The sequence below is a fragment of the Vipera ursinii genome (genome assembly GCF_947247035.1).
Source record: "Vipera ursinii genome assembly, chromosome: 3".
Taxonomy (NCBI): domain Eukaryota; kingdom Metazoa; phylum Chordata; class Lepidosauria; order Squamata; family Viperidae; genus Vipera; species Vipera ursinii.
Window position 1 is genome coordinate 34,175,380 of NC_139516.1, and position 21,042 is coordinate 34,196,421.

General features: G+C 38.0%; 1 protein-coding gene across 1 annotated transcript in view; it reads left to right on the top strand.

Annotated features, from left to right (window-relative positions):
• PPFIA4 (PTPRF interacting protein alpha 4) overlaps window positions 1-21,042 on the top strand; it is a gene marked incomplete at its 5' end in the record, with an annotated part of 76,079 nt that overhangs the window by 19,472 nt on the left and 35,565 nt on the right. The window contains 10 exons of the mRNA XM_083360192.1: window positions 1,581-1,682; window positions 3,502-3,666; window positions 4,386-4,460; window positions 5,045-5,146; window positions 5,778-5,999; window positions 6,622-6,768; window positions 7,955-8,089; window positions 10,143-10,226; window positions 13,188-13,319; window positions 15,135-15,226. Of these exons, the coding sequence (XP_083216318.1) occupies window positions 1,581-1,682; window positions 3,502-3,666; window positions 4,386-4,460; window positions 5,045-5,146; window positions 5,778-5,999; window positions 6,622-6,768; window positions 7,955-8,089; window positions 10,143-10,226; window positions 13,188-13,319; window positions 15,135-15,226 (1,256 nt within the window). The remainder of the gene's footprint in view (window positions 1-1,580; window positions 1,683-3,501; window positions 3,667-4,385; window positions 4,461-5,044; window positions 5,147-5,777; window positions 6,000-6,621; window positions 6,769-7,954; window positions 8,090-10,142; window positions 10,227-13,187; window positions 13,320-15,134; window positions 15,227-21,042) is intronic.

Below are 21,042 nucleotides of genomic sequence, written 5' to 3' on the forward strand. Positions count from 1 at the left end.
AAAACAGAATATCTCTCCCAGCTGGTTCACAACTAGAAAAGCAGCACTCCATTTCCACAGAAGTTGGAAATTGAGAATGCAATAATCAGTCTAGGAATTAGTAAAAGCTTGATGCAAATTACAACCTTAATTTGTTTAATGGGAAATGATCTGAGCTGTACCTTGTTTTATGTATTCTGTATATGCATTTCCTGTCTAGAGGAGCAGCCACTGAGACAAATCCTACAGACTTTCTCTTTCTGGTTTTATCTTCCATTTAGTTCCTTAACTTTGCTACTCATTAGAAAGTGTTACATTTCTCATTGAATTGTTCTGATAGAAAATTTAACTTCTATCATTTACCTGGCTAATTGGCTAAGCAATAATGAAGAAAAGAAAGCAGAAGAGATAGTTTGCTACCGTACTTCTGCCCTCTCCAAATAAGTCAGTGCAAAGAAGGACTTTATCTGGAATGAAATGGATAATGGCAATATTTACTGATTCGATTCTTGCCCAGAAATTGTAGGAGGGTGCAGGACAGTTGAGGGTGGGAGATCTGGATATCTCTACATGGGAGCCAGGAGCACCAGTCAACTATACCTCTCTGCATGTGGTTGGAAGCACCTCCAATCACACCAGGCCTGCAAGTACAATCTTTCACGCCAGGGCTGTCCCCTCCTTTTCTGGCGATACTACCCTTTGATAATGAAAAAAATGCTTACACCACAGAATCTACATAGCATAATGATTACGGTCATCTTAAGACAGGGGTGTCAAACTGCTGGCCCGCATGCCGAACGCATCATCCCAAAACTGCGCCCACCCCATTGCCGGCAATGGAGAAAAAGCTCCGATATGTAGTGCGACGTCACGTGACGTCACGAGTTTGACATGTCTGTCTTAAGGTCTTACCTGCCAAAATTCAAGCTCAGAACTCATGGAATAATGTTAGGCAGCCACTCTCAGCCCAGACTATCTCTTGGGTTTGTTGTGTGAATAAAATTAAGACAGGCCCCAGTGTAAGCTATGTTCAAAACTCAGAGGCTTTCAGAAAGCTGATGAAAATCTTGCTTGGTGGGAAAACAAACAAATAAAAGCAACTATGTATTGTTCTGCTACCAAAATGCACTTTTTATATACCAAAAATGGACTTACTAGTAACTGTCTTAAATGAACAGACTGCTGTTTCTTTACCTGATGTTTCTTATTTTCTTGAATTCACATAGGAGAGGAACTGAGGGCAGAAGTACTGATGGTAATGGAATCTTACTGCCATTTCAGATTACACTAAAATAATAAATGTAACTTTGGAATGCTTGAATGCCTTGTGAAGTATAAAAACCTGCTGATAAGTGTCAGAATAAACAAGTGTGCTGCTTTTTGTTTGCTGAAGAACAACTATGCATTCTATTCAGCTGGTTTTATAATTCATAATCAGATGTGTAACAAAAATCCAGTTTCGGTAATTGAAATATTTTATGATCTTCTTAGGCAGGCGGGGAAGGATAGGGGTGCAATTCCCTTTTTTTGTGGCATTATGTTTCTTTAGGCAAAATCTATCGAAACCTAACTTAGTTGTGGAGTTTATGGCTGTCTTGCAGGAATTTGCCACATTGACCAGGGAACTCAATTCATGTCGAGAGCAGCTGTTGGAAAGGGAAGAGGAGATCTCTGAGCTGAAAGCAGAACGCAACAATACGCGGGTGAGTAATAAACGAGTTTTACGCTGGATGCCATTCAGTTGGTAGCTTAATCCAACAGGAACATTTACATTTGCAGATAACATTCAGCCGGGCTTTAATCATAAGTTGTTGAATGTACCAGAATGGCCTGATTTGAGCATCATTAGGCCAAAAGGAAAGAAATCATATGGTTTCCTTTAATGAACCTAGAATTAAATACTGAGGTTAATTGAGATGCAGCATGGTCTGCCTTTCTCTGAGGTTCTCCCCAACACTAATCGACAGCCATACAGAAAATGTGCAGTTTTCTCTATCCCCAAGTTTTAAGAGGATTGAAAGCTTTTTGTAGAATTTGCCATCTTCAGTAATATTTGATATTACTGTTCTCTGGTTCTTTTGATTATGGCAGGGTTTAACATAATCTCTGTTAAAGCCACTGTAATTTCTGTAGAATGTTGGCCTTCTTTGTTGTATTTCTTAGAATGCAGCTTGGTTTTCATACCTGTAAAGGCACTTTAGGACCATGTCTAGTTATGGAGAATAAATTCATACCCTTCTGTTTGTGACAATCCTTCAAGTATTTGTAAACCACTGCAAAGAACATTAGGGACTTGTTAAAGGCAAGTTCTGAGATAGCTAGGTTGGTGTAGTGGTTAAGGGAACAGGCTAGAAACCAGGAGACCATGAGTTCTAGTTCCATTTCAAAGTAAACTGGGTGACCTTGGGGTGGTGACTCTCTCTCAGCCCTAGGAAGAAGATATTGCAAACCAGTTGTGAAGAATCTTGCAAAGAAAACTTGCAAGCAGTCTCTGAGAATCGGACACAATTGAACTGGGAAAAAAGCCAGTCTCTAAAGAAAAGCCAAGTTCTAGAAAGGAAAATTGCTAGCTTGCCTGGCGTTTTTATTTCCATACCTTAAGTAATATAATATAGAGGTCCTTAAAATATGAGATACTGCAACTCTTAAAATGATAATTTATACGACTACTTCATGAATATACGTAAAGTTTCTTTTGAAAGTAAACTTGGGCATGAGATGCACAACTTTCACACTACTTTCTTTGCTTAGGTTTACTGTTTTCAGCATTACTGGAAGATTGTTAGCTTTCTCAGCTACACATCAATGCATTTTCCATTTGAAATGCTAGAAATTTAAAAAGAGAAATAGAAGTATTGAACTTCACTAATTCTATACTTAGAGATGCTTCAAAGATTGGATGTACTACTACATGCCACACTAGCAGGAAACCATCTGCCAGACACAGTGCTGTTATGATTGGCAAATGGTTTTGACAGATGGCTAGACTCAGGAGTTTAGCCATCTCTCAAAACTCAGTCTGGGCTTTTGTCTCAGTTTTGGCTGCACAAGACCAAAGTAAGCCTGCCAAAACAAAGTACGAGTGAATTTTAACAATACTCCCACTTCGCCTGCACAAACTTGATCAACTTAAAAAAAACACCTGTCATAGCTTGTAACCATCTTAGGGTATTACAACCCCCATTTTGGGGACCCCAATGTAATAAATCATCTTATAATACATTTTTTTAAAAAAGGAGGATAATTTCTGAATTAATCCAAGGATAGTTTTAAAAAGCTTACCCATCTCTCCCTGTGTTACATTACCTGTGAACAATCTCTCCATGTATGCATGCTTATTAATTTATTTTTATACACAAAATCTTATCTAGTAGGTTTTAAGACTTCAGCCTTAGTCTGATGTCTATATTTCTGGTGCAGAAAATGCTCTTGCAGTTAATTATTCAAATCAAGGACTGAAGGCTTCATCTTGCTTATGGTGACTTATATAAGGAATAACTGGAGCTGCTGTTTGATTTTCAGCTTTTGTTGGAGCACTTGGAGTGCCTGGTCTCAAGGCATGAACGCTCTCTGAGGATGACTGTAGTGAAGCGGCAAGCTCAGTCTCCGTCAGGGGTTTCCAGTGAGGTTGAAGTTCTGAAAGCCCTGAAGTCTTTATTTGAACATCATAAAGCATTGGATGAGAAGGTGAGACTTACGTAGTGGTTAGTTTTGTGGGAGAAAGTTTAGCTTTAATAAAGCCATCTGTTTTTAACTCATAATCTTTTTAAGTAACAAAGTTGTTGTGATCTCTAGTATTGCTTTGGCTCAGCACTTCCTTAGAGCTCTCTTATGCATCTTATGATCCTTCCACTAAATGATTTCCATATTAAAAGGCTTTGCCCTTTGAAGAAAATTCTCAAATATTATTGCTTTACATTCCTGGAAGCTACTGTCAAAACTGAATTTGTACAAGTCTCCTCTAAAGGGATATTCCAGCAGTCCGCTTCCACTCTAATTCAACTCTATATTTCAATTCCCAGAATGTTGGCTGGATAATTCTGCGAGTTGGTCCACACATGTTAAAGTTGCTGAAGTTGAAAAATACTAATTGAGACAACTTTCTGAAATCTGTTTATGCTTACAGACAGTGCTCTTTCCAGATGCAGACCAAGTCACTATATGAAAGATCATAGTCTCCCACAAGAGAATCCTTTGTTATTTGAATGTGGTCCAGGCTCCTATTCCTGACACTTCTGCACCCTTATGGCAAATAATTTGAGAGGAGAGTGATCTCATTAAATTGTTTGTATTATGAAATGGAGTTTCAGATGCTAGGTGTTCTTAAATCTGGCACCAATAAATTGCAAGAAACCCCTCTATCAGTTTCCCTTTTAAATAACAGTTCAGTTTCTTTACATTTTCAGGTAAGAGAACGCCTAAGAGCAGCACTGGAACGAGTAGCGACACTAGAAGAACAGCTATCCAGTGCCCACCAGCAAGTAAATATGCATTTCATTTTCTATCCCAGATTTCGTAGGAATGTTTCTCAAGTAATCTGTCAGTTCTGTTTACCACAAGCACGTGGCACAGAGCAACAAAGCCTAATGTAAAAATGCGAGTGATCTGTCATTATAATAATGATTTTGGGCTAGCTACTGTCTCTCAGTCCAACCCATCTCACAAGCTTATTGTTGTGGGAAAAATAGGATGAGGAAGGTGTGTTTGATTAGTTCGGGTGCAAATTAAACAGATGATATCTAGACAGTGTCATATCCAAGGAAGGGAAGAAAAAAAAAAGAACATGACAGAATAGATGGCAGCCATGTAAGGAGTAAGATTAGATAAATGCGTGCATGCTTTATTTTATCACGTGGTTTAAACTGTACAAAATAACTTATTGGATGTGGATTGTTCTATCCAATAATTTGTCATAAGTGAAAAGTAGGTTCGCCTCCTTTGAAAGCTTTTAAAATATTGGTTTAACTGTCAGAAATGTTTCAAGTCCCTTGTTCTATAAATGCGTTTCGCATTTTTTTCCCATGTTTATGAGAAGTGTAAGTTCTACTGAATATGTATTTTCCAGGTAAATGCTCTTCAACAAGGATCTTCCCAAAGGGAAGCACCTGTAGGGGAAGATGAAAAAAGGACTGAGGGCAAAGAATCTGGGCAGAAAATGCTTTGGAAGGTGAGAGGCAACTTTCTGGGAACTGGATAATGGCCAAGATACCACTGAAATACAGTATGTCTGCAATTGTGAGTTAGACAATTATCTTCCATGGGACTCCTTAGCCTGTAGGCAAATTTTGTGTTTTCTTTGCTGTGTTTTTAAAATTTTGAACTAGGCTGATTGAACAGTTTCCCAATTGTTCTAAGATTTCATCTCATTTAGACACTTTATTTTCCAAAGTTATATTGTGTAGAGCTATACACTTGTGTAGAGCCAGTTGGGTGTAGTGGGTAAGGAATCACTCTAGAAGCCAGGAAACTGGGAGTTCTAGTTTTATCATAGGCACAAAGCCATCTGGGTGACCTTGGGCTAGTCACTTACTTGCAGCCTTAGGAAGTGGGCAATGGCAAACCTAAAAAACCTTGCCAAGAAAACTGCAGGAATTTGTCCAGGCAGCCTCTGAGAAGCAGACACAGCTGAATGGAAGAAAAAACTCACCTGATTATGTTGTTTACAGATAGAGTTATTGATACCTTGGCACTTGTTGAGTAGATATTAGAAACATGCAATGACACTTGTTCAGTGTTCTAATTTATCTATTCTCTATGGATATGAAAAATTGGATTTTTTTTTCTGTATCACTTGACAGAGACTCCCCAATGGCTCTATACACCCAGATGATGAAGCAAGTCAGATTGTGGAATTGCAGGAGCTTCTAGAGAAACAAAACTTTGAACTAGCGCAAGCTAAAGAACGGTTAGTTGGTCTGGCTGCCAGTGTTGCTGAGCTTGAAGAAGATCTAAACACAGCCAGGAGGGACCTCATCAAATCTGAAGAAATGAGCAGCAAGTACCAGAGGGACCTGCGAGAGGTCAGAGTCCTAAATTCCAGTTGTGAAAATGATGGCATACCAAAAAAAAACAACCCTCTTCTAAATTAATTTAAAATAATTCAGTTTTTCTAGCTAGACTGAAGCCAAATAGCAGCCTGCGTTTATTGAAGTAACTGAAGAAATGGGTTTAGTTATGAAGTGATAAATTATAAAATTATTGTAAGCCCTCCCGGAAAGCTAATCTAGTTTAGAATATTCTATTAAAATTCTTGAAAAAGCTTGGCAGGTTCCTTATATATTTAGTGCAAGTTCTTGAAAATCCAGGTTACATTTTTTCCCTACCAGCCTCTCTTCCTTGTTAATCTCCCTTTGCTTCTTGAAGCCCCCTGTGGTAATATCTTCGACAGATAGTGAAAGGCACTAATTTAATTAATTAATTTAATTTAATTTAATTAATCAATACTGTACAGATATTCTACAGCTGCAAATGATGTGTAGAATATACTTTGCTGCCACATATCGGAGGATTTAACTTGTTGCCCACTTCCAACTATAACAATGTTAAAATGGATACAGGGTGAATCTGACTTACAATGGAACTAGATCGTGTTAGACTCGATGGTTAGAAGTAAACCTGCGCTTTTAATATTTTCTTTCCCAGGCTTTGGCACAAAAAGAAGACATGGAGGAGAGGATAACTACCCTAGAGAAACGCTATCTGGCAGCCCAGAGAGAAGCCACTTCCATTCATGACCTTAATGACAAGTTGGAAAATGAGCTTGCCAATAAAGAGTCTCTCCATCGCCAGGTAATGGGGTCTAATATCATGGCAAATGGAATGCCAGTGTCAGTCTGATAGAGAGCTTCGTGGATGATGTGCTCTATTTTTGAATGCCCATTTTGCCTCTTTAGCAGAATTTTCTTCCTAGATATCCTTCTTTTTGAGATGATTCTTTCCCAGGAGCACTACTACTTTGCCTTCATGACTTCAGTACTGTATGTGATGTTCAAGTGAACAATTGGGCTTGTTTATTCTTGCACATAAACCTGTAATAAAACTACAGAATTTAAAAATAATATTTACATGTAAACACAGTTAAAAGTTTCTTTGAGTAAAAAATGTTTAAAGCCTTGTCTTTGCCAACGATTCCTTGGCTATTAAATTAGGTACCATGCAACCTTTTCCCAAATGGGACGTGGCAATTGAAAAGCCCTATTTTCTGATTGTGGAACATTTAGAAAATGGCCTATTATGTTGATTCGTGTGGAAGAAGCTGATCTTTATGTACAGGTTCCAAGCAATACCTAATATTAAACTTGGTTTTGTACAGGGCCCAAATCCGTTTACCTTAGTGGTTTAATATTCAGAGTATTAAAATTACAAGACTGTAATTTTAAAATTTTTGCATGAATTTGCTGCTTAACCTTTTATTTATTTATTTGGGAAGATATCTGCTAAACTCCCATTATGAAGAAACTTGGTAATACGTATAATTAGTAGTAGGGGTGTGCAAAATGTTTTGATTTTGAAACATTCTGGGTCAAAACATTCCATTTTGAGCATTTCAGAAACGTTTTAAGCTGAGAACAGTTCTGTTTCAAATACAAAACACCCTGTTTCAGGTTGAACCATTAAAATGCTCAAAACAGTTTGTTTTATATTTTAAATAATTGTCGTACACAGTTAGAATAGAGACAGGGTGTTTTGGAGTCAGAGTGTTTGAACTCAGAACATTTTACACAGGATTAAAACATGTTCTAATGAACATAATGTAAATATTCCACAACCCTGTACCAGTAAATGTTGATAAACAGGTTTTTTAAAGTCAGAATCAAAAGCGTGTATAATGAAAACCGGCATTCAAGCTTTTTCTTTGATTCTGGTTGGAATATATGCATTAGAGTACAGAGCTCTGGCGTTGTTTGGAACTATCCTTAGCATTTCTGGCTCCTGGTATACGAGTACATTGCTGCCATTCTGCATCATTCCACAGTGTGAAGAGAAGGCCAGGCATCTTCAGGAGCTTCTGGAGCTGGCGGAGCAGAAACTGCAGCAGACAATGAGGAAAGCTGAGACTCTGCCTGAGGTGGAAGCTGAGCTAGCACAAAGAATAGCAGCTCTTACCAAGGCAAGTAGACAGGACTCTAGTGAGCTTTCAATAAAACCTAGGATACTAGGTGGTCCAGGCCACATGACTTTCTTGGGATGGAAAGCAAGTTGGAGAAGGTCATGAATTTGTCTTCTAAAAATTGACTTTTGTTAAAAAAAGAAAAAGAAAAGCTCAGCATTATCAATTGGACTAGCATAAAGTTCTCTTAGAGACATAATTATCCTAAGAAGTAGCTACTAGCGATGTACAGTTAAGATCCAATATGATTCAAATAGTTGATGCTGTCCAAATCAGAAAAACTGAGGCTTTGAATAGCTGAAACACTGGATTGGGTTATTTTGAGTTAATTTTTTTGGAACTGATTGAGAAATCCAGTTTATATTCAGATTGTGTATAGCTGCCTCCTACGCTGGTATTTAGGTAAGACTGGTTGTGCTGAACTTTTTTAGTGGATTATACTAGGCTTTACTGTTTAATGCACACAGAACTGGAGGGCAGTAACTGCTGTCCAAGGATGCTTTAAAGCATATTTTAGCCCATTAAATTGTCAGACATTTTGTGTGCTTATTTTAGTTTGGGATTAAGATCCATTTACCAAGTCCATGGTATTGCTAGAAAGTCTGTTATTTGCACATAGATGCATATAAGGAATCTGATGCGAGCATTTTGTACACTTGAATGAAATATAAGGCTTGATATAAACCAGAACTACCCAGGAAATATGTGCTGTGAGGTTCAAAAAGCTTTCTCAACCATAAAGTAATGAATTCAACAAGGAACTCATGTCTGTGCCCTGGGCTTGAGAAGGTCTATTTCTAGAATCTCTCAGAGAATAGTTTGCTGCCTTTCCAAATACTTTACAAAAACAAATCCACATTGGTTATATCCCAGATGCTAAATGTGATCTTATATACGGTAAGAACAAGTCTTCTGCATTTTTCCCAACCCACATTTCCACAACTGATTTGTTCATTCCTTAGAGCAGTGTTTAATAATAGGTAATGTTTGTACCACCGATGAGCTACAGATATTCCCTGGATAGGATGTGATTAATTTTCAGGTAGTCCTTGACTTACAACAGTTTGTTTAGTGACAGTTACAGCACAAAGTGACTTATGACCATTTTTCACACAATCGTTGCAGCATGCCCAAGGTCATGTGATCAAAACTCAGATGCTTGGCAACTGACTCCTCTTTATGTCTCAAGGTCATGTGATCACCTTTTGCAACCTTCTGACAAGAAAAGTTAATGGGGAAGCCAGGTCCATTTAATAACCATGTCACTAACTTAACAACTGCAGTCATTCACTTAACGACTGTGGTAAGAAAGGTCGTAAAATGGGACAAAATTCACAAATAATTGTCTTATTTAGCAACAGAAATTTTAGGCTCAGTTGTGATCGTACATTGAGGGCTACCTGTATTTAAATCAATGCATGGGAAAGAATGGGAGAGACCGATAGAAGGGCAAGCAATCACTCTCCTGTTTTAGCAGTATAGCAGGCAGAAGGGCCTTCCCAACTTCTAGCTGTTGCCGGCAATGAAATAAGGTAAAAGAAGCTGTTTATTGGACAAAGATTGATCTTTTGACTCATCAATAAGGTATATATTTCGTTAACTTAGGGTTGTGCAGAAACTATATCTGGACTGAAACAGAAACTTCATTCTGATTGTTTGAATATCTCAGAAGAAAATCAGCTTTCTTCTAACACTGGAGTAAAATAAAGAGAGCCTCCAGAATACAATCACAATGTCTTAATCCAATTAAAGTAAATATTAGATTTTTTTTTATTGAGATGCCAGTCAGTGAAATATAACTATAGGCGCATATGAAAGTGTTTATTATATGTTTGTTTTGCAGTTATAGTTGTACAAATTATTGTTAAGAACAATTTTTCATGTAGTTAAAACTTACAATAATCAATGAATATAATAACAGAAGACATATAAATATACAAATATTCTTTAAAAAGCCAGAGTTTTTTTTTACTTTGGTGGGATTCAGGTACTTTGATACATTGGTTGAGGAGGTTGAGAACCACCATTTTAGAGAACATCTTTTTTTATATAGGCTGAGGAAAGGCATGGCAGTATTGAAGAACGACTGCGGCAACTGGAAACTCAGTTGGAGGAGAAGAACCAAGAATTGTCACGGGTAAGTTGTTTTCTGTAGAGAACGTAGCTTTATTTTATTTCAGACCATAGTATTGTTAAATTGAAAATGGTACTTTGGTGTTACTTGTTATGTTTGTTTGTATGATATTAATGTTTTACTTACAAATGTGGCAGGTTCGCCTGGTGCGCCCAGGTTCGCCTGGTGCGCCAGTTGTGACCCTATCTAGACCGGGATGCCCTGCGTACGGTCACTCATGCACTCGTGACCTCTCGTTTAGACTACTGCAACGCTCTCTACATGGGGCTGCCCTTGAGGACCACTCGGAGGCTCCAACTGGTACAGAATGCAGCCGCGAGAGTTGTGCTGGGAGCTTCCCGATACTCCCACGTTACACCTCTGCTCCGTGAGCTGCATTGGCTCCCAGTTGTCTTCCGGGTGAGATTCAAGGTGCTGGTAATGGTCTTTAAAGCCCTACATGTCATGGGTCTGGCGTACCTTAGGGATCACCTGCTGCCGGGATCAACTTCCCTCCGCCCTGTGCGCTCCCACAGAGAGGGCCTCCTCAGGGTGCCACCGGTCAGAGAATGTCGTCTGGTGGTCCCCAGGGGGAGGTCCTTCTCTGTGGGCGCGCCGGATTTGTGGAACCGTTTGCCGGTTGAGCTCCGTATGGCGCCCGACCTTCGCTCCTTCCGACGCGATCTGAAGACTTACTTGTTCGAACAAGCTGGCCTGGCCTGATGGGTGATGGGTTTGGATTTTAACATTGTTTTTAGTGTATTTTAACTTATTGTTGTTAGTTTTGGGCACCTTGTTTAATCTTTTTTTAATATTTGTGTTCTTGGATTTTTATATGTTTGCCCTGTTCACTGCCCTGAGTCCTTCGGGAGAAGGGCGGTATACAAATAAAATTATTATTATTATTATTATTATTATTATTATTATTATTATTATTATTATTATTATTATTATTATTATCATCATCATCATCATCATCATCATCATCATCATCATCACATGGATTGCTTGTTGTGAGAAAGGATAGCCCACATTTTACATCTTCAGCCATATTCACGTTATTTTATTTATTTATTTATTTATTTATTTGTTTTATATACCGCCCTTCTCCCGAGGGACTCGGGGCGGTGTACAGAGCAACGTATGTATACAGTTAAACAATAGTAAAAACAAATGAACCCCAAGAGCTGTCAGGCCAGGCCGGCCTGTTGGAACAGGTAAGTTTTTAAGTCGCGCCGGAAGGTGCGAAGGTCAGGGGCCATCCGGATATCGGTAGGCAAGCTGTTCCAGAGGGTTGGCGCACCCACTGAGAATGCCCTCCCCCTGGGGGCCACCAGCCGGCATTCTTTGACCGGTGGCACTCTGAGGAGGCCCTCTCTGTAGGAGCGCACAGGACGGTGCGGTGTTGACGTTGGCAGTAGGAGCTCCCGTAGGTATTCCGGACCCATGCCATGTAGGGCTTTGTATGTCATCATTAGCACCTTGAATTTCACTCGGAAGGCAACCGGAAGCCAGTGCAGCTCACGGAGGAGAGGTGTGATATGGGAGTATCGGGAGGCTCCCAGAAGTGTTCGTGCAGCTGCACTCTGCACCAGCTGAAGCTTCCGAGTGGCTTTCAAGGGCAGCCCCATGTAGAGGGTTAAGCGATAGGTTGTTACAGTGTAGTTAAATCTGTGGCACTGAAGCAATAGAAGAAATCACTTAAGTTCCATGTTTACTGTATGCAAATGTAGTATGATTGTGTTAGGTGTAGTTATCTAAATAATTAGCTGCACTTCTTAATTATTAAATTATTATAACATTAATTTAATGTTATAATATAAGATAATGAGAATAATGAGAATAGAGCTGGAAGAGACCTTGGATGTCTTCTATCTAGCCCCCTGCTCAAGCAGGAGTCCCTATATCATTTCAGACAAGTGGCTGTCCACTCTCTTCTTAAAAACCATAGGTGGTCCCATCTATGACAACCTCTGTCTAAAACTCTATTTCTACATTCCCTTTTCCTGTTTCTGCCTCAAGCAAAGTGATCTGTCTTACTTCTGAGATGTCATGTTATGGCCCTTCATATAGAATACAGATTAATCATGAGCTAGCAGAAGTTGCAGCCTTGGCCTAAATCAGTAATATTGAGATCATGGCCTGTGATGACCTGGTCAGACTGCATCTGGAATACTGTATCTAGTTTTGATTGTCATAATGCAAGAGGGATACTGAAGAACTGGAAAGAGAGTACAGCTAAATACAGTCACGTTGGGAGGCTTCAGGCTAAGTCCTATGAAGAGTAATTAAAATAGGTGGGTATGTATAGCCTAAAAAATAGGCAAAAGTGAGGCATGATATCAATCTTCCAATAGTTGAATACTTGAAGAAGGTGTGGATTTATTCGCCATAGTTTCCAAGGGTAAGACAAGAACCAATAGGACAAGCTTTATATAAAGAGATGCAAACTTGAAATAAGGAGGAATTTCCTACTCTGAGAGCTATTGAGCAGTGGAACAGCCTCCCTCCCACCTAGAATTGTGGGTGACTCCATCCATAGCTCAAGGTTTTCCAACAAAGGTTGGACAACCATTTGTCTGGAATGGCCTGTGATTTCTGCCCTAGAAGACTTCCAACCCTATAGTTCTGTGATATGCTAATTAAAATTTCAACAATAAATGGAGATATTTTTTTGAATATTATTATATCCTAGAATAAATATTTGCTCAAATTATAGCGCAACTCATCTCTGATTTTCAGTGCATTTAATATTTATATTTTTCTCAACTGGTGTAAGTTAAAAAAAATTAGAGGGTAGTTCTCTTTTAACATTTTCCAGTCAGTAAAATGACCATGACATTGTTGCAAACATTTTCTTACATTATAATGGGCTAGTTATAGTGAATAGTAATTACTGTTTTCTTGAATCATTAAGGTTATTTTTAATGCAGTCTCAAAGCAAAGTGCTTGGGAATATTTGGCTGATCTTGATATGTCCCCCAGGCCCGTCAACGGGAAAAAATGAATGAGGAACATAACAAGAGGCTCTCCGATACTGTGGACAGGCTGCTGAGTGAGTCCAATGAGAGACTTCAGCTTCATCTTAAAGAAAGAATGGCAGCCCTTGAAGAAAAGGTATAGTGCAGATCTTTTTATTATTATATATTCAAATAGGAAAATTAATTTTGCTGATAACTAAGATGGTATTAGAATGTTCATAACATCAAAAATCTGTCTTAAAAAAAGAAGCTAATGGGTCATATCATAGATGTTTTGAATACAGGTAGGCCTCAACCTACAACAGTTCATTTAAGTGACCGTTCAGAGTTACAACGGCACTGAAAAATGTGACTTATGACCATTTTTCACAGTTACAACCTTTGCAGCATCCCCATGATCATGTAATCAAAATTCAGATGCTTGGCAACTGGTTCATACTTATGACCGTTGCTGTGTCCCAAGGTCATGTAATCACCTTTTGCAACCTTCTGACAAGCAGTCAATGGGGAAGCCGGATTCACTTAACAACCGGGTTACTAACTTATCAACTGCAGTGATTCACTTAACAGCTGTGGCAAGAAAGGTCGTAAAATGGGGCAAAGCTATCTTAACAAATATCTCACTTAACAACAGAAATTTTATCCTCAATTGTGGTTGCAAGTCGAGGACTACCTGTAGTAAGTGTAACAGCTGTATTCAAGCCAGCGATTTATGTAAAAGGAATATTAGAAAATTATTATTGCTCCAGAGCATTAGAGCACGGGGACAGGTTGGTTAGAGGGGTTGACTCTTTGCTGCCTTGGTTTTTACAAGACTTTGCCTCCTTTCTGGGATTTTTCTCTTTGTTCTTATCATGAACTATGAAAGTATGATTTAAGTAGCTGCTGCAATAAAAATGGAATAGAATTCTGGCTTAAAAAAAAATTTTTTTTGAAATCCCTTTATTTCATTGACCCATATTCACATCGTGAGTTTCTGAGAAACTTATCATGTACTTCTCTGTACATATATATCTCTGTGTGTGACACACAGTCTCACACACACACACACACACACACTATCAAAAAGCCAGATTTTGGTTGTTTGAGATGCAGTTGAATGATCATGGGCAAGAAAGGTAATTTTGATTTACAGCCAATTGGTTGATTTTTGTGAAGAGGTAGTCCTATTAAATAAATATATGTATTTCTGGACTGAAAATCCAGTTGTTGCCCATTTGAGAAAAAATTATCTTCAAATGCTGTCAGTTTTTATGGTAATTGGGTCTACTTTCTACGATCTGATCTTAGGCCCCTTATATTTCTAACTACTCATCTTTTGGTTTTTAAGAACACACTGTTGCAAGAATTGGAAAATACTCAAAAACAGATTGAAGAGCAGCAGCATGACAAGGTAAATGCTATTACTAAACCTTGTGTAAGGAATACCAGGCATATTTATCAGAGTTACTTTTGATATCTTCAAATAACGTAGTCAAACTGGCATGGCTGATAGTTTTCATAGTAATAACCAACAGTGAATGTAACTATTGTATAATGAAGCACTTGGTGCTTCTTTTCCTGATTAGAAAAGCATAATTCTAACTTCCATGCAAATGAACCACAAGTAAATTGAGTACAAAGTCATAATCTAGAAAATATATTGTCGAGACTTACATTCAATAAAAAGTTAGATAAACAGGTCACATAGATTAGGTTTGTTCTATATTTAGTTATAGATTCTTCTCTGAAAGACTATTTTCTAGCAGACTCTCAGCTTTTTTTGGGCAGCACTTCAGAAGTGTCCCTTCTATCTTGTCTCTTTGCATTAGTATTTTTCTGTTTTCTGCTTTGTTTCATTGTTATCTGCTTGTATATGCATTTTAGCTTCACAAATGCAGTTAATTTGAAGGTTAGTTATAGCTGACTGTAGCAATTGTAGAGAAACAATTTCTGCTTTTATTCTGAACAGAGGAGGCTTTCTGATGAAATTGACAGGTTGAGACTAGAAATTGACCAGTTAAAGGCAAGAAGTGGACCTTTACTTGACAGTGTACACACCAGGTGAGGACAGTCATTTCTTTTTTATTTTATAAACACTTTCATAAATTAATATCTTGAATACGTCTGTAAGGAACAATTTTATGTATGATTTTCTCTAGAATAAAAATTAAGTTTGCTGAAAACCTATCAGTAGGAGGTTTCTTGCACCTTTTTGAGTTTTTCACACTGAACAGAAGAAGCTGGGAAATGGTTGCGTTCATTCAAACTTGGGGAAAAAAAACTTGTTATCCAATACAGACTGTTCCCCTTCATTACATCCAATGTTATTGTGATAGATGCTGTATTATTTTTCTGTCTCAGAAGTAAAAAGGCTACCTGGATTCAAGTGAGTCACAAATTGTCTTTACGTAAGGCAGTTCAAATTCATATTTTCCACTTACTCAGTGGTTGCTTCACAGCAACATGCACTTTATGATAGTCTCTTGTACGTTTGGATTTTATTGGTAAGTTCTAAACTCATAGTTTTTTTTAAAAAAAATCATGACTAGAATCTTGCCTACTTGGGAGGACAAAGGGAATAATTCATAATTTTACTTATCTGTTTCAAGGTGGGAAGAAAAACTCATTTCCCCCAAAATAATTATTATGGGCATAGGGAAAGGATTGCTTCAGGGACAGCACATCAAAGGACACAATGCCAGGAAGTTAGTCATCTGCCTCTTAAGCACCACTCAAACTCTTTGGAACACAACAAGGAGATCAACCTCACAGTGATTCATTTATTGGCAGGAAAGTGCTATTTTTTCAATGACAAAATACACAATTTGCCACTCAGACTGACTCCTGGTACCTGGAAGAGACTCTTGCCTGAAACACTGAAGGAAAAGCATTTGTTCTTATGAATTGAAGTCTGATTTGGCTTAAGATAGCATCCCATTCAAGATAGGAGAAGGATATGCTATCCTGATGGTCAGATAAGGAAAATAAATAGTTCTCTCTTTTTCATTCAATAAAATTATTTTGTAAGCCTGATCAGAGCTGACTACTACCGGGAGCATTCTTTTATGTAAGAAGGATATTATAGATGCCACAAATTTGGGAGCCAGTCTTTGAGATTTGAAAAGCCTGTGACTTTTACTAAATTATGAAGTAAATTGTATATTAACAACAAATACATTTAGTGTATATCCTTTATGAAGCCAAATAACACTTGACAAGAAGGATGGTGTCAGTAGAGTTTGGGTAACCACAATAGACCCAAAAGTACAAAAAGATCTCTTTTGGGGGATGGCTATTAGACCCTTAAAGCAGATTTACAATAATGACTTTAAATCTTACTTTATGTTCCAGGATAAGGTGTTTGCCATTCTCCTACATTTTCAGGTTGCAAAATAAGGCTAATGAAATTCAGATGAAAGTGAAATTGGCTTGTCAGTTATATATTCAGAACTAGGTGTCCTCTATATATCCCAACAGGAAGACCACTAGGAAACTGCAGGAATGGTGGCAAGACTATTTTTTTAAAAACAAACAAACAAATCCTACAATAAGAAAGGGGGAACTTTTCCCCCCATATTTTTTAATAAGAAAACAACATGAATTTGCCCATGTAGTCATTATAAAGTGAACTTTGCTCAGAGAAATTTTATCCTTATCTTAAAATCTGGATAGTTGCTGTAATTTTGGGATCCAGTAGAGGGTGCATTTATCTAACATGCCAACAAATTTAGTAAAGCAGACAAACACATAAAATGCAATTGCTTTGTTTACTTTTTATTTTGTAATGTTGGCGTAGGAATTATCTCTGTATAGTGTACTGAACTCTTTTCTTCATTCCATTTATACTTTATATGAGAATATTACTTGAATGTAATACAATTTATTGAAATCATTATCTGGATTGTCAACTGTATGTACGGTACATTTCATGTTGTAGCTGATTGCTTTAACCCTTGTTGATGCCACCTTACCAAATCAGACTCCAGTTTATCTGGTAAGATTTGTAGAGACAATATATTATGAGGCCCTCTGCCTGAGAAAAATCGTGCACTCTTCCTTTACTGAAAAAGCAAACATTTTTGTAAGCTTGCCATTGCTTCTTAGAAAAATGTATGAAATATACTGTAGCTCTGTATGTTTAGTCACTGTGGTCTAAAGAATATTATTTCTGCCTAAGCTTTTTGTCTGATTAATCCCCGGTTTAAGTAACATTGACTTTTTTTTCCTTGATTCTAATTGGAGGAAAAGGGAGACAGATATCTCCCTTGGATTGAATAGTTGGTGTGGGGAGGGGTCGGTAGCATATTACAATTTTTAAAGAAGGAATTGATTTTCTCTTTTAATCTTCTCAGTTAATAGTTATTTTGGTTTTATACATTTTAATAATTATTTTTGGTTAATTTTGGTCTCTGTGTATCACATTCCAAATATGGATTCCCCATTTGTGCAAAAACTCTATTATTGAATTACACTTCACCAATGGAAGCACTCCCATAGCTCTTTCCAATAGCTATCCCCAACAGATACCTGCCATTTAATGAATTAGCATTCATTCTCTCGCTCTCTTTTTCTGTTCTGACCTGGCACTGGGTTGGTCATTGCTTCTTCTTTTTTCATTCACACTAAGGTGTGTGGATCATTGTCCAAACTGGAGCCCATTCCTATGACTCAGAGCTCTCAACTGCAGTTTATACCAGACCAAAAAAACAAACAAAAAACCTAGGCCTAATTGATATGATCACTTTCTATTACTGAGCTACAGTTGGAATTGTTTTGTATCGTCTCAAGGCATCTCAATCCTGAACAGTCTATAGCTAAAGAACCTGTAGCATTAATACCATTAGAGGAATTTATTTCACTGTCTTGCTACCATGGGGAGGGAGGGGGAAATAGGTTGGTTATACACAGTGATTTTTTTGTAAAAGAAAAAGGTGCCGGAACTCACACGTCATACAACCCACCTTGCCTACCCTACAAGGTTTCATCCAAAAAAGGTGCCGGAACTCCGTTTTGAGCGTTCTATGAGAAAAAAAGCCCTGGAGATGCAAGTTACATGTGAGACAGGTTACAAGGATTGTAATAGGTTACAAGGATTGTAATTCCATAAAAATTCCATAAAAACATTTTTAACTTCTGCATTAGTGTTCTAAAGAGTGACAACCCCCCCCTCTGATGAGCCAACACTGCCCAATACAGGTAGTCCTCGACTTACAACAGTTTGTTTAGTGACCATTCGAAGTTACAATGGCACTGAAAAAAGTGACTTTGACCTTTTTCACACTTATGACTGTTGCAGCATCCCCATAGTCATGTGATCCAAATCCAGACACTTGGCAACTGACTCACAGTTATGATGGTTGCAGTGTTTTAACTTGAACTGATGGTTTTGGAAACCTGTCCAAGATTATCTTAATAGGTATATAAGCTTTATAAAATTGAAATATAAATTAAAAAGCGCACTCAAGTTTTGGTGTTCATCCATTTCATGTTGAGCAGGCTGTATTTTCAACACATCCTCACAAGTCCCCAACTGCTCACCACTGATATTAAATACTTAGGATTTCATATTCTGCTTGTACTAATATAACAAAAATTGTATGCGATGCAAAATAAAGTAGAACACTTTAAAAATAATATTGTTGTGTTTCATGTGATGATGTTAGTACTTACTATCGAATATTATTTATTTATTTTATTTTTATTTTTATTCCATTTATATCCCGCCCTTCTCCGAAGACTCAGGGCGGCTTACAAGCTTAGCAGTAGCCTTCATTCTATGTATATGCCTGCTTATTAGGGCTTTCACACACACACCCAAGCGGCATTATTACAAAGTCAGCTTAATTGCCCCCAACAATCTGGGTCCTCATTTTACCTACCTCGGAAGGATGGAAGGCTGAGTCAACCTTGAGCCTGGTGGGATGCGAACCTGCACTAATTGCAGGCAGCTGGTGTTACTTAAGGAGGCATTAGTCCACTGCTCCACCAAGGCTCTTATTGAAGGTTCCCTGTCAGGTATTGGCCGATCATGAAGTTGGAATTCATGCGTAAGAAGAAGCCAGTTGGTAGGACTGAAAAGTCTTATATCCAGTAGATATCACAGCTGTAGCTTTTCCTTTTGATTTTATTCTCTCCAGAATGAAATGAGGATCTCGGGCACATCCCATGTGGTGAGAGATTGGTTGCTGGCTTGGGTGGGAGCTTAATGTGGCATATGACAAGCTTAACAGATAAATATTTTAAAAAGAGTTGAGGACTTCAGTTATGTCATGGGGATAATTAATTTTAAACATGCACAGATACATTATTTAAAAAATAAATATCATTTTTAGACAGTACATTTCAAGGATGTTTTTAAATCACTGAAATCCTGTGGAATACTTCATGGAATTTTTAGGCCTGGGTTGAATTTTAAGGATCATCAATGGCTGCTTAATATTTCTGAATTTCTTTTGATATCCAGGTACAAATTCTTTAAGTCTTTTATTTTTATCTTATTTTTTATACCCAATTTTACCTTGGAGAACATGTTACATTTAAGTATATATTTGCGTATTTACGTATTTATTACATTTATATACCATTAGATCAGGGGTGTCAAACTGCCGGCCCGCAGGCCGGAGCGTCACGGAGAAACCGCGCCCGTCCCATTGCCGGCAATGGGAAAAAGTTCCGATACGTCTTGCGACGTCACGTGACGTCGTGAGTTTGACATGTCTGCAACTGCATTAGATCAACAAAGAACTCCTGGTGGTTAAAATTATTCATTACACATACACAAGATAAAATAACCACTTTTTTGTAGTGATTGAGTTGCTGGTCTAGCATCCAAATACTATGAATTCTAGTCCTCCTTAGGCATGAAAGCCAGCTGGGTGACAAGTCTCTCTCTCTCCTCTCTCCTCTCCCTCTCTCCCCCTCCCTCTCTCCCTCCCTCCCTCAGCTTGTTGCAGAGAAAATAGGAGTTGTACAAACACAAATGTGGAATGTGAATCTAATAATAATAAATATAAATTCTTGCAAAATTGTTTTCAGTCTTAATGAGACTTTCTTTTTAAAGTCAAACTTGCCCCTCTTTAAATATTAGTTCTACTGTTGACCTCTTTCCAACTCTCCAGCATATTTCCTCCCTGCAATATACAGTTCATCGTGTTTTGTAAAGGTTGTAAAATCCTGAAATCATGTATAATAAAACCTGATAATCCACCTGATCTAGGTATTCTTCCTGGTTTATTTTTTATAGCTTCAGAAACTTCCGTTATAGTTATAGTCCATTCATATCTCATCCAAAATAGCTTGTGTTTCCAGAGTATGGATTCTAAAGCTTAAGCCATCAGGTATTGTAAAATTGGTTGGAATCATAGAAAGAGGAAATCAGAAATTAAATACTTACCTCTATTCCTTATACTTTTTACTTCATAAAACCAACTTAACACACTCTGCTTCTTTCTTATAAGAAGGAAATAAATGTATTTCTACTGTATTGTTAAATAAAATTTTAAAGTTGGAGGGAGAGAGGGAGGAAGGAAGGAAGGGAGGAAGGAAGGAATGAAGGAAGGAAGGAGAGAGAAACAATTGTGTCTCTATTCTCTGGAGGTGAAAAAGTATTCCTGAAATAGGTCTTGATCTTCAGGACACCAGGTGTTCCTTCACTGATAATTAGCAGTACTCTATCCTAGCTGCAGTACTCTATCCTAGTAATCCCTTCATGGATTACTGCCTTGTCGTGGCGAAGGGGCTTGCGTAATTCAATGAAGCTATGAGCTATGCCGTGCAGGGCCACCCAAGACGGAAAGGTCATAGCAGAGAGTTCTGACAAAACGTGATCCACTGGAGAAGGAAATGGCAAACCACTCCAGTATCTTTGCCATGAAAAC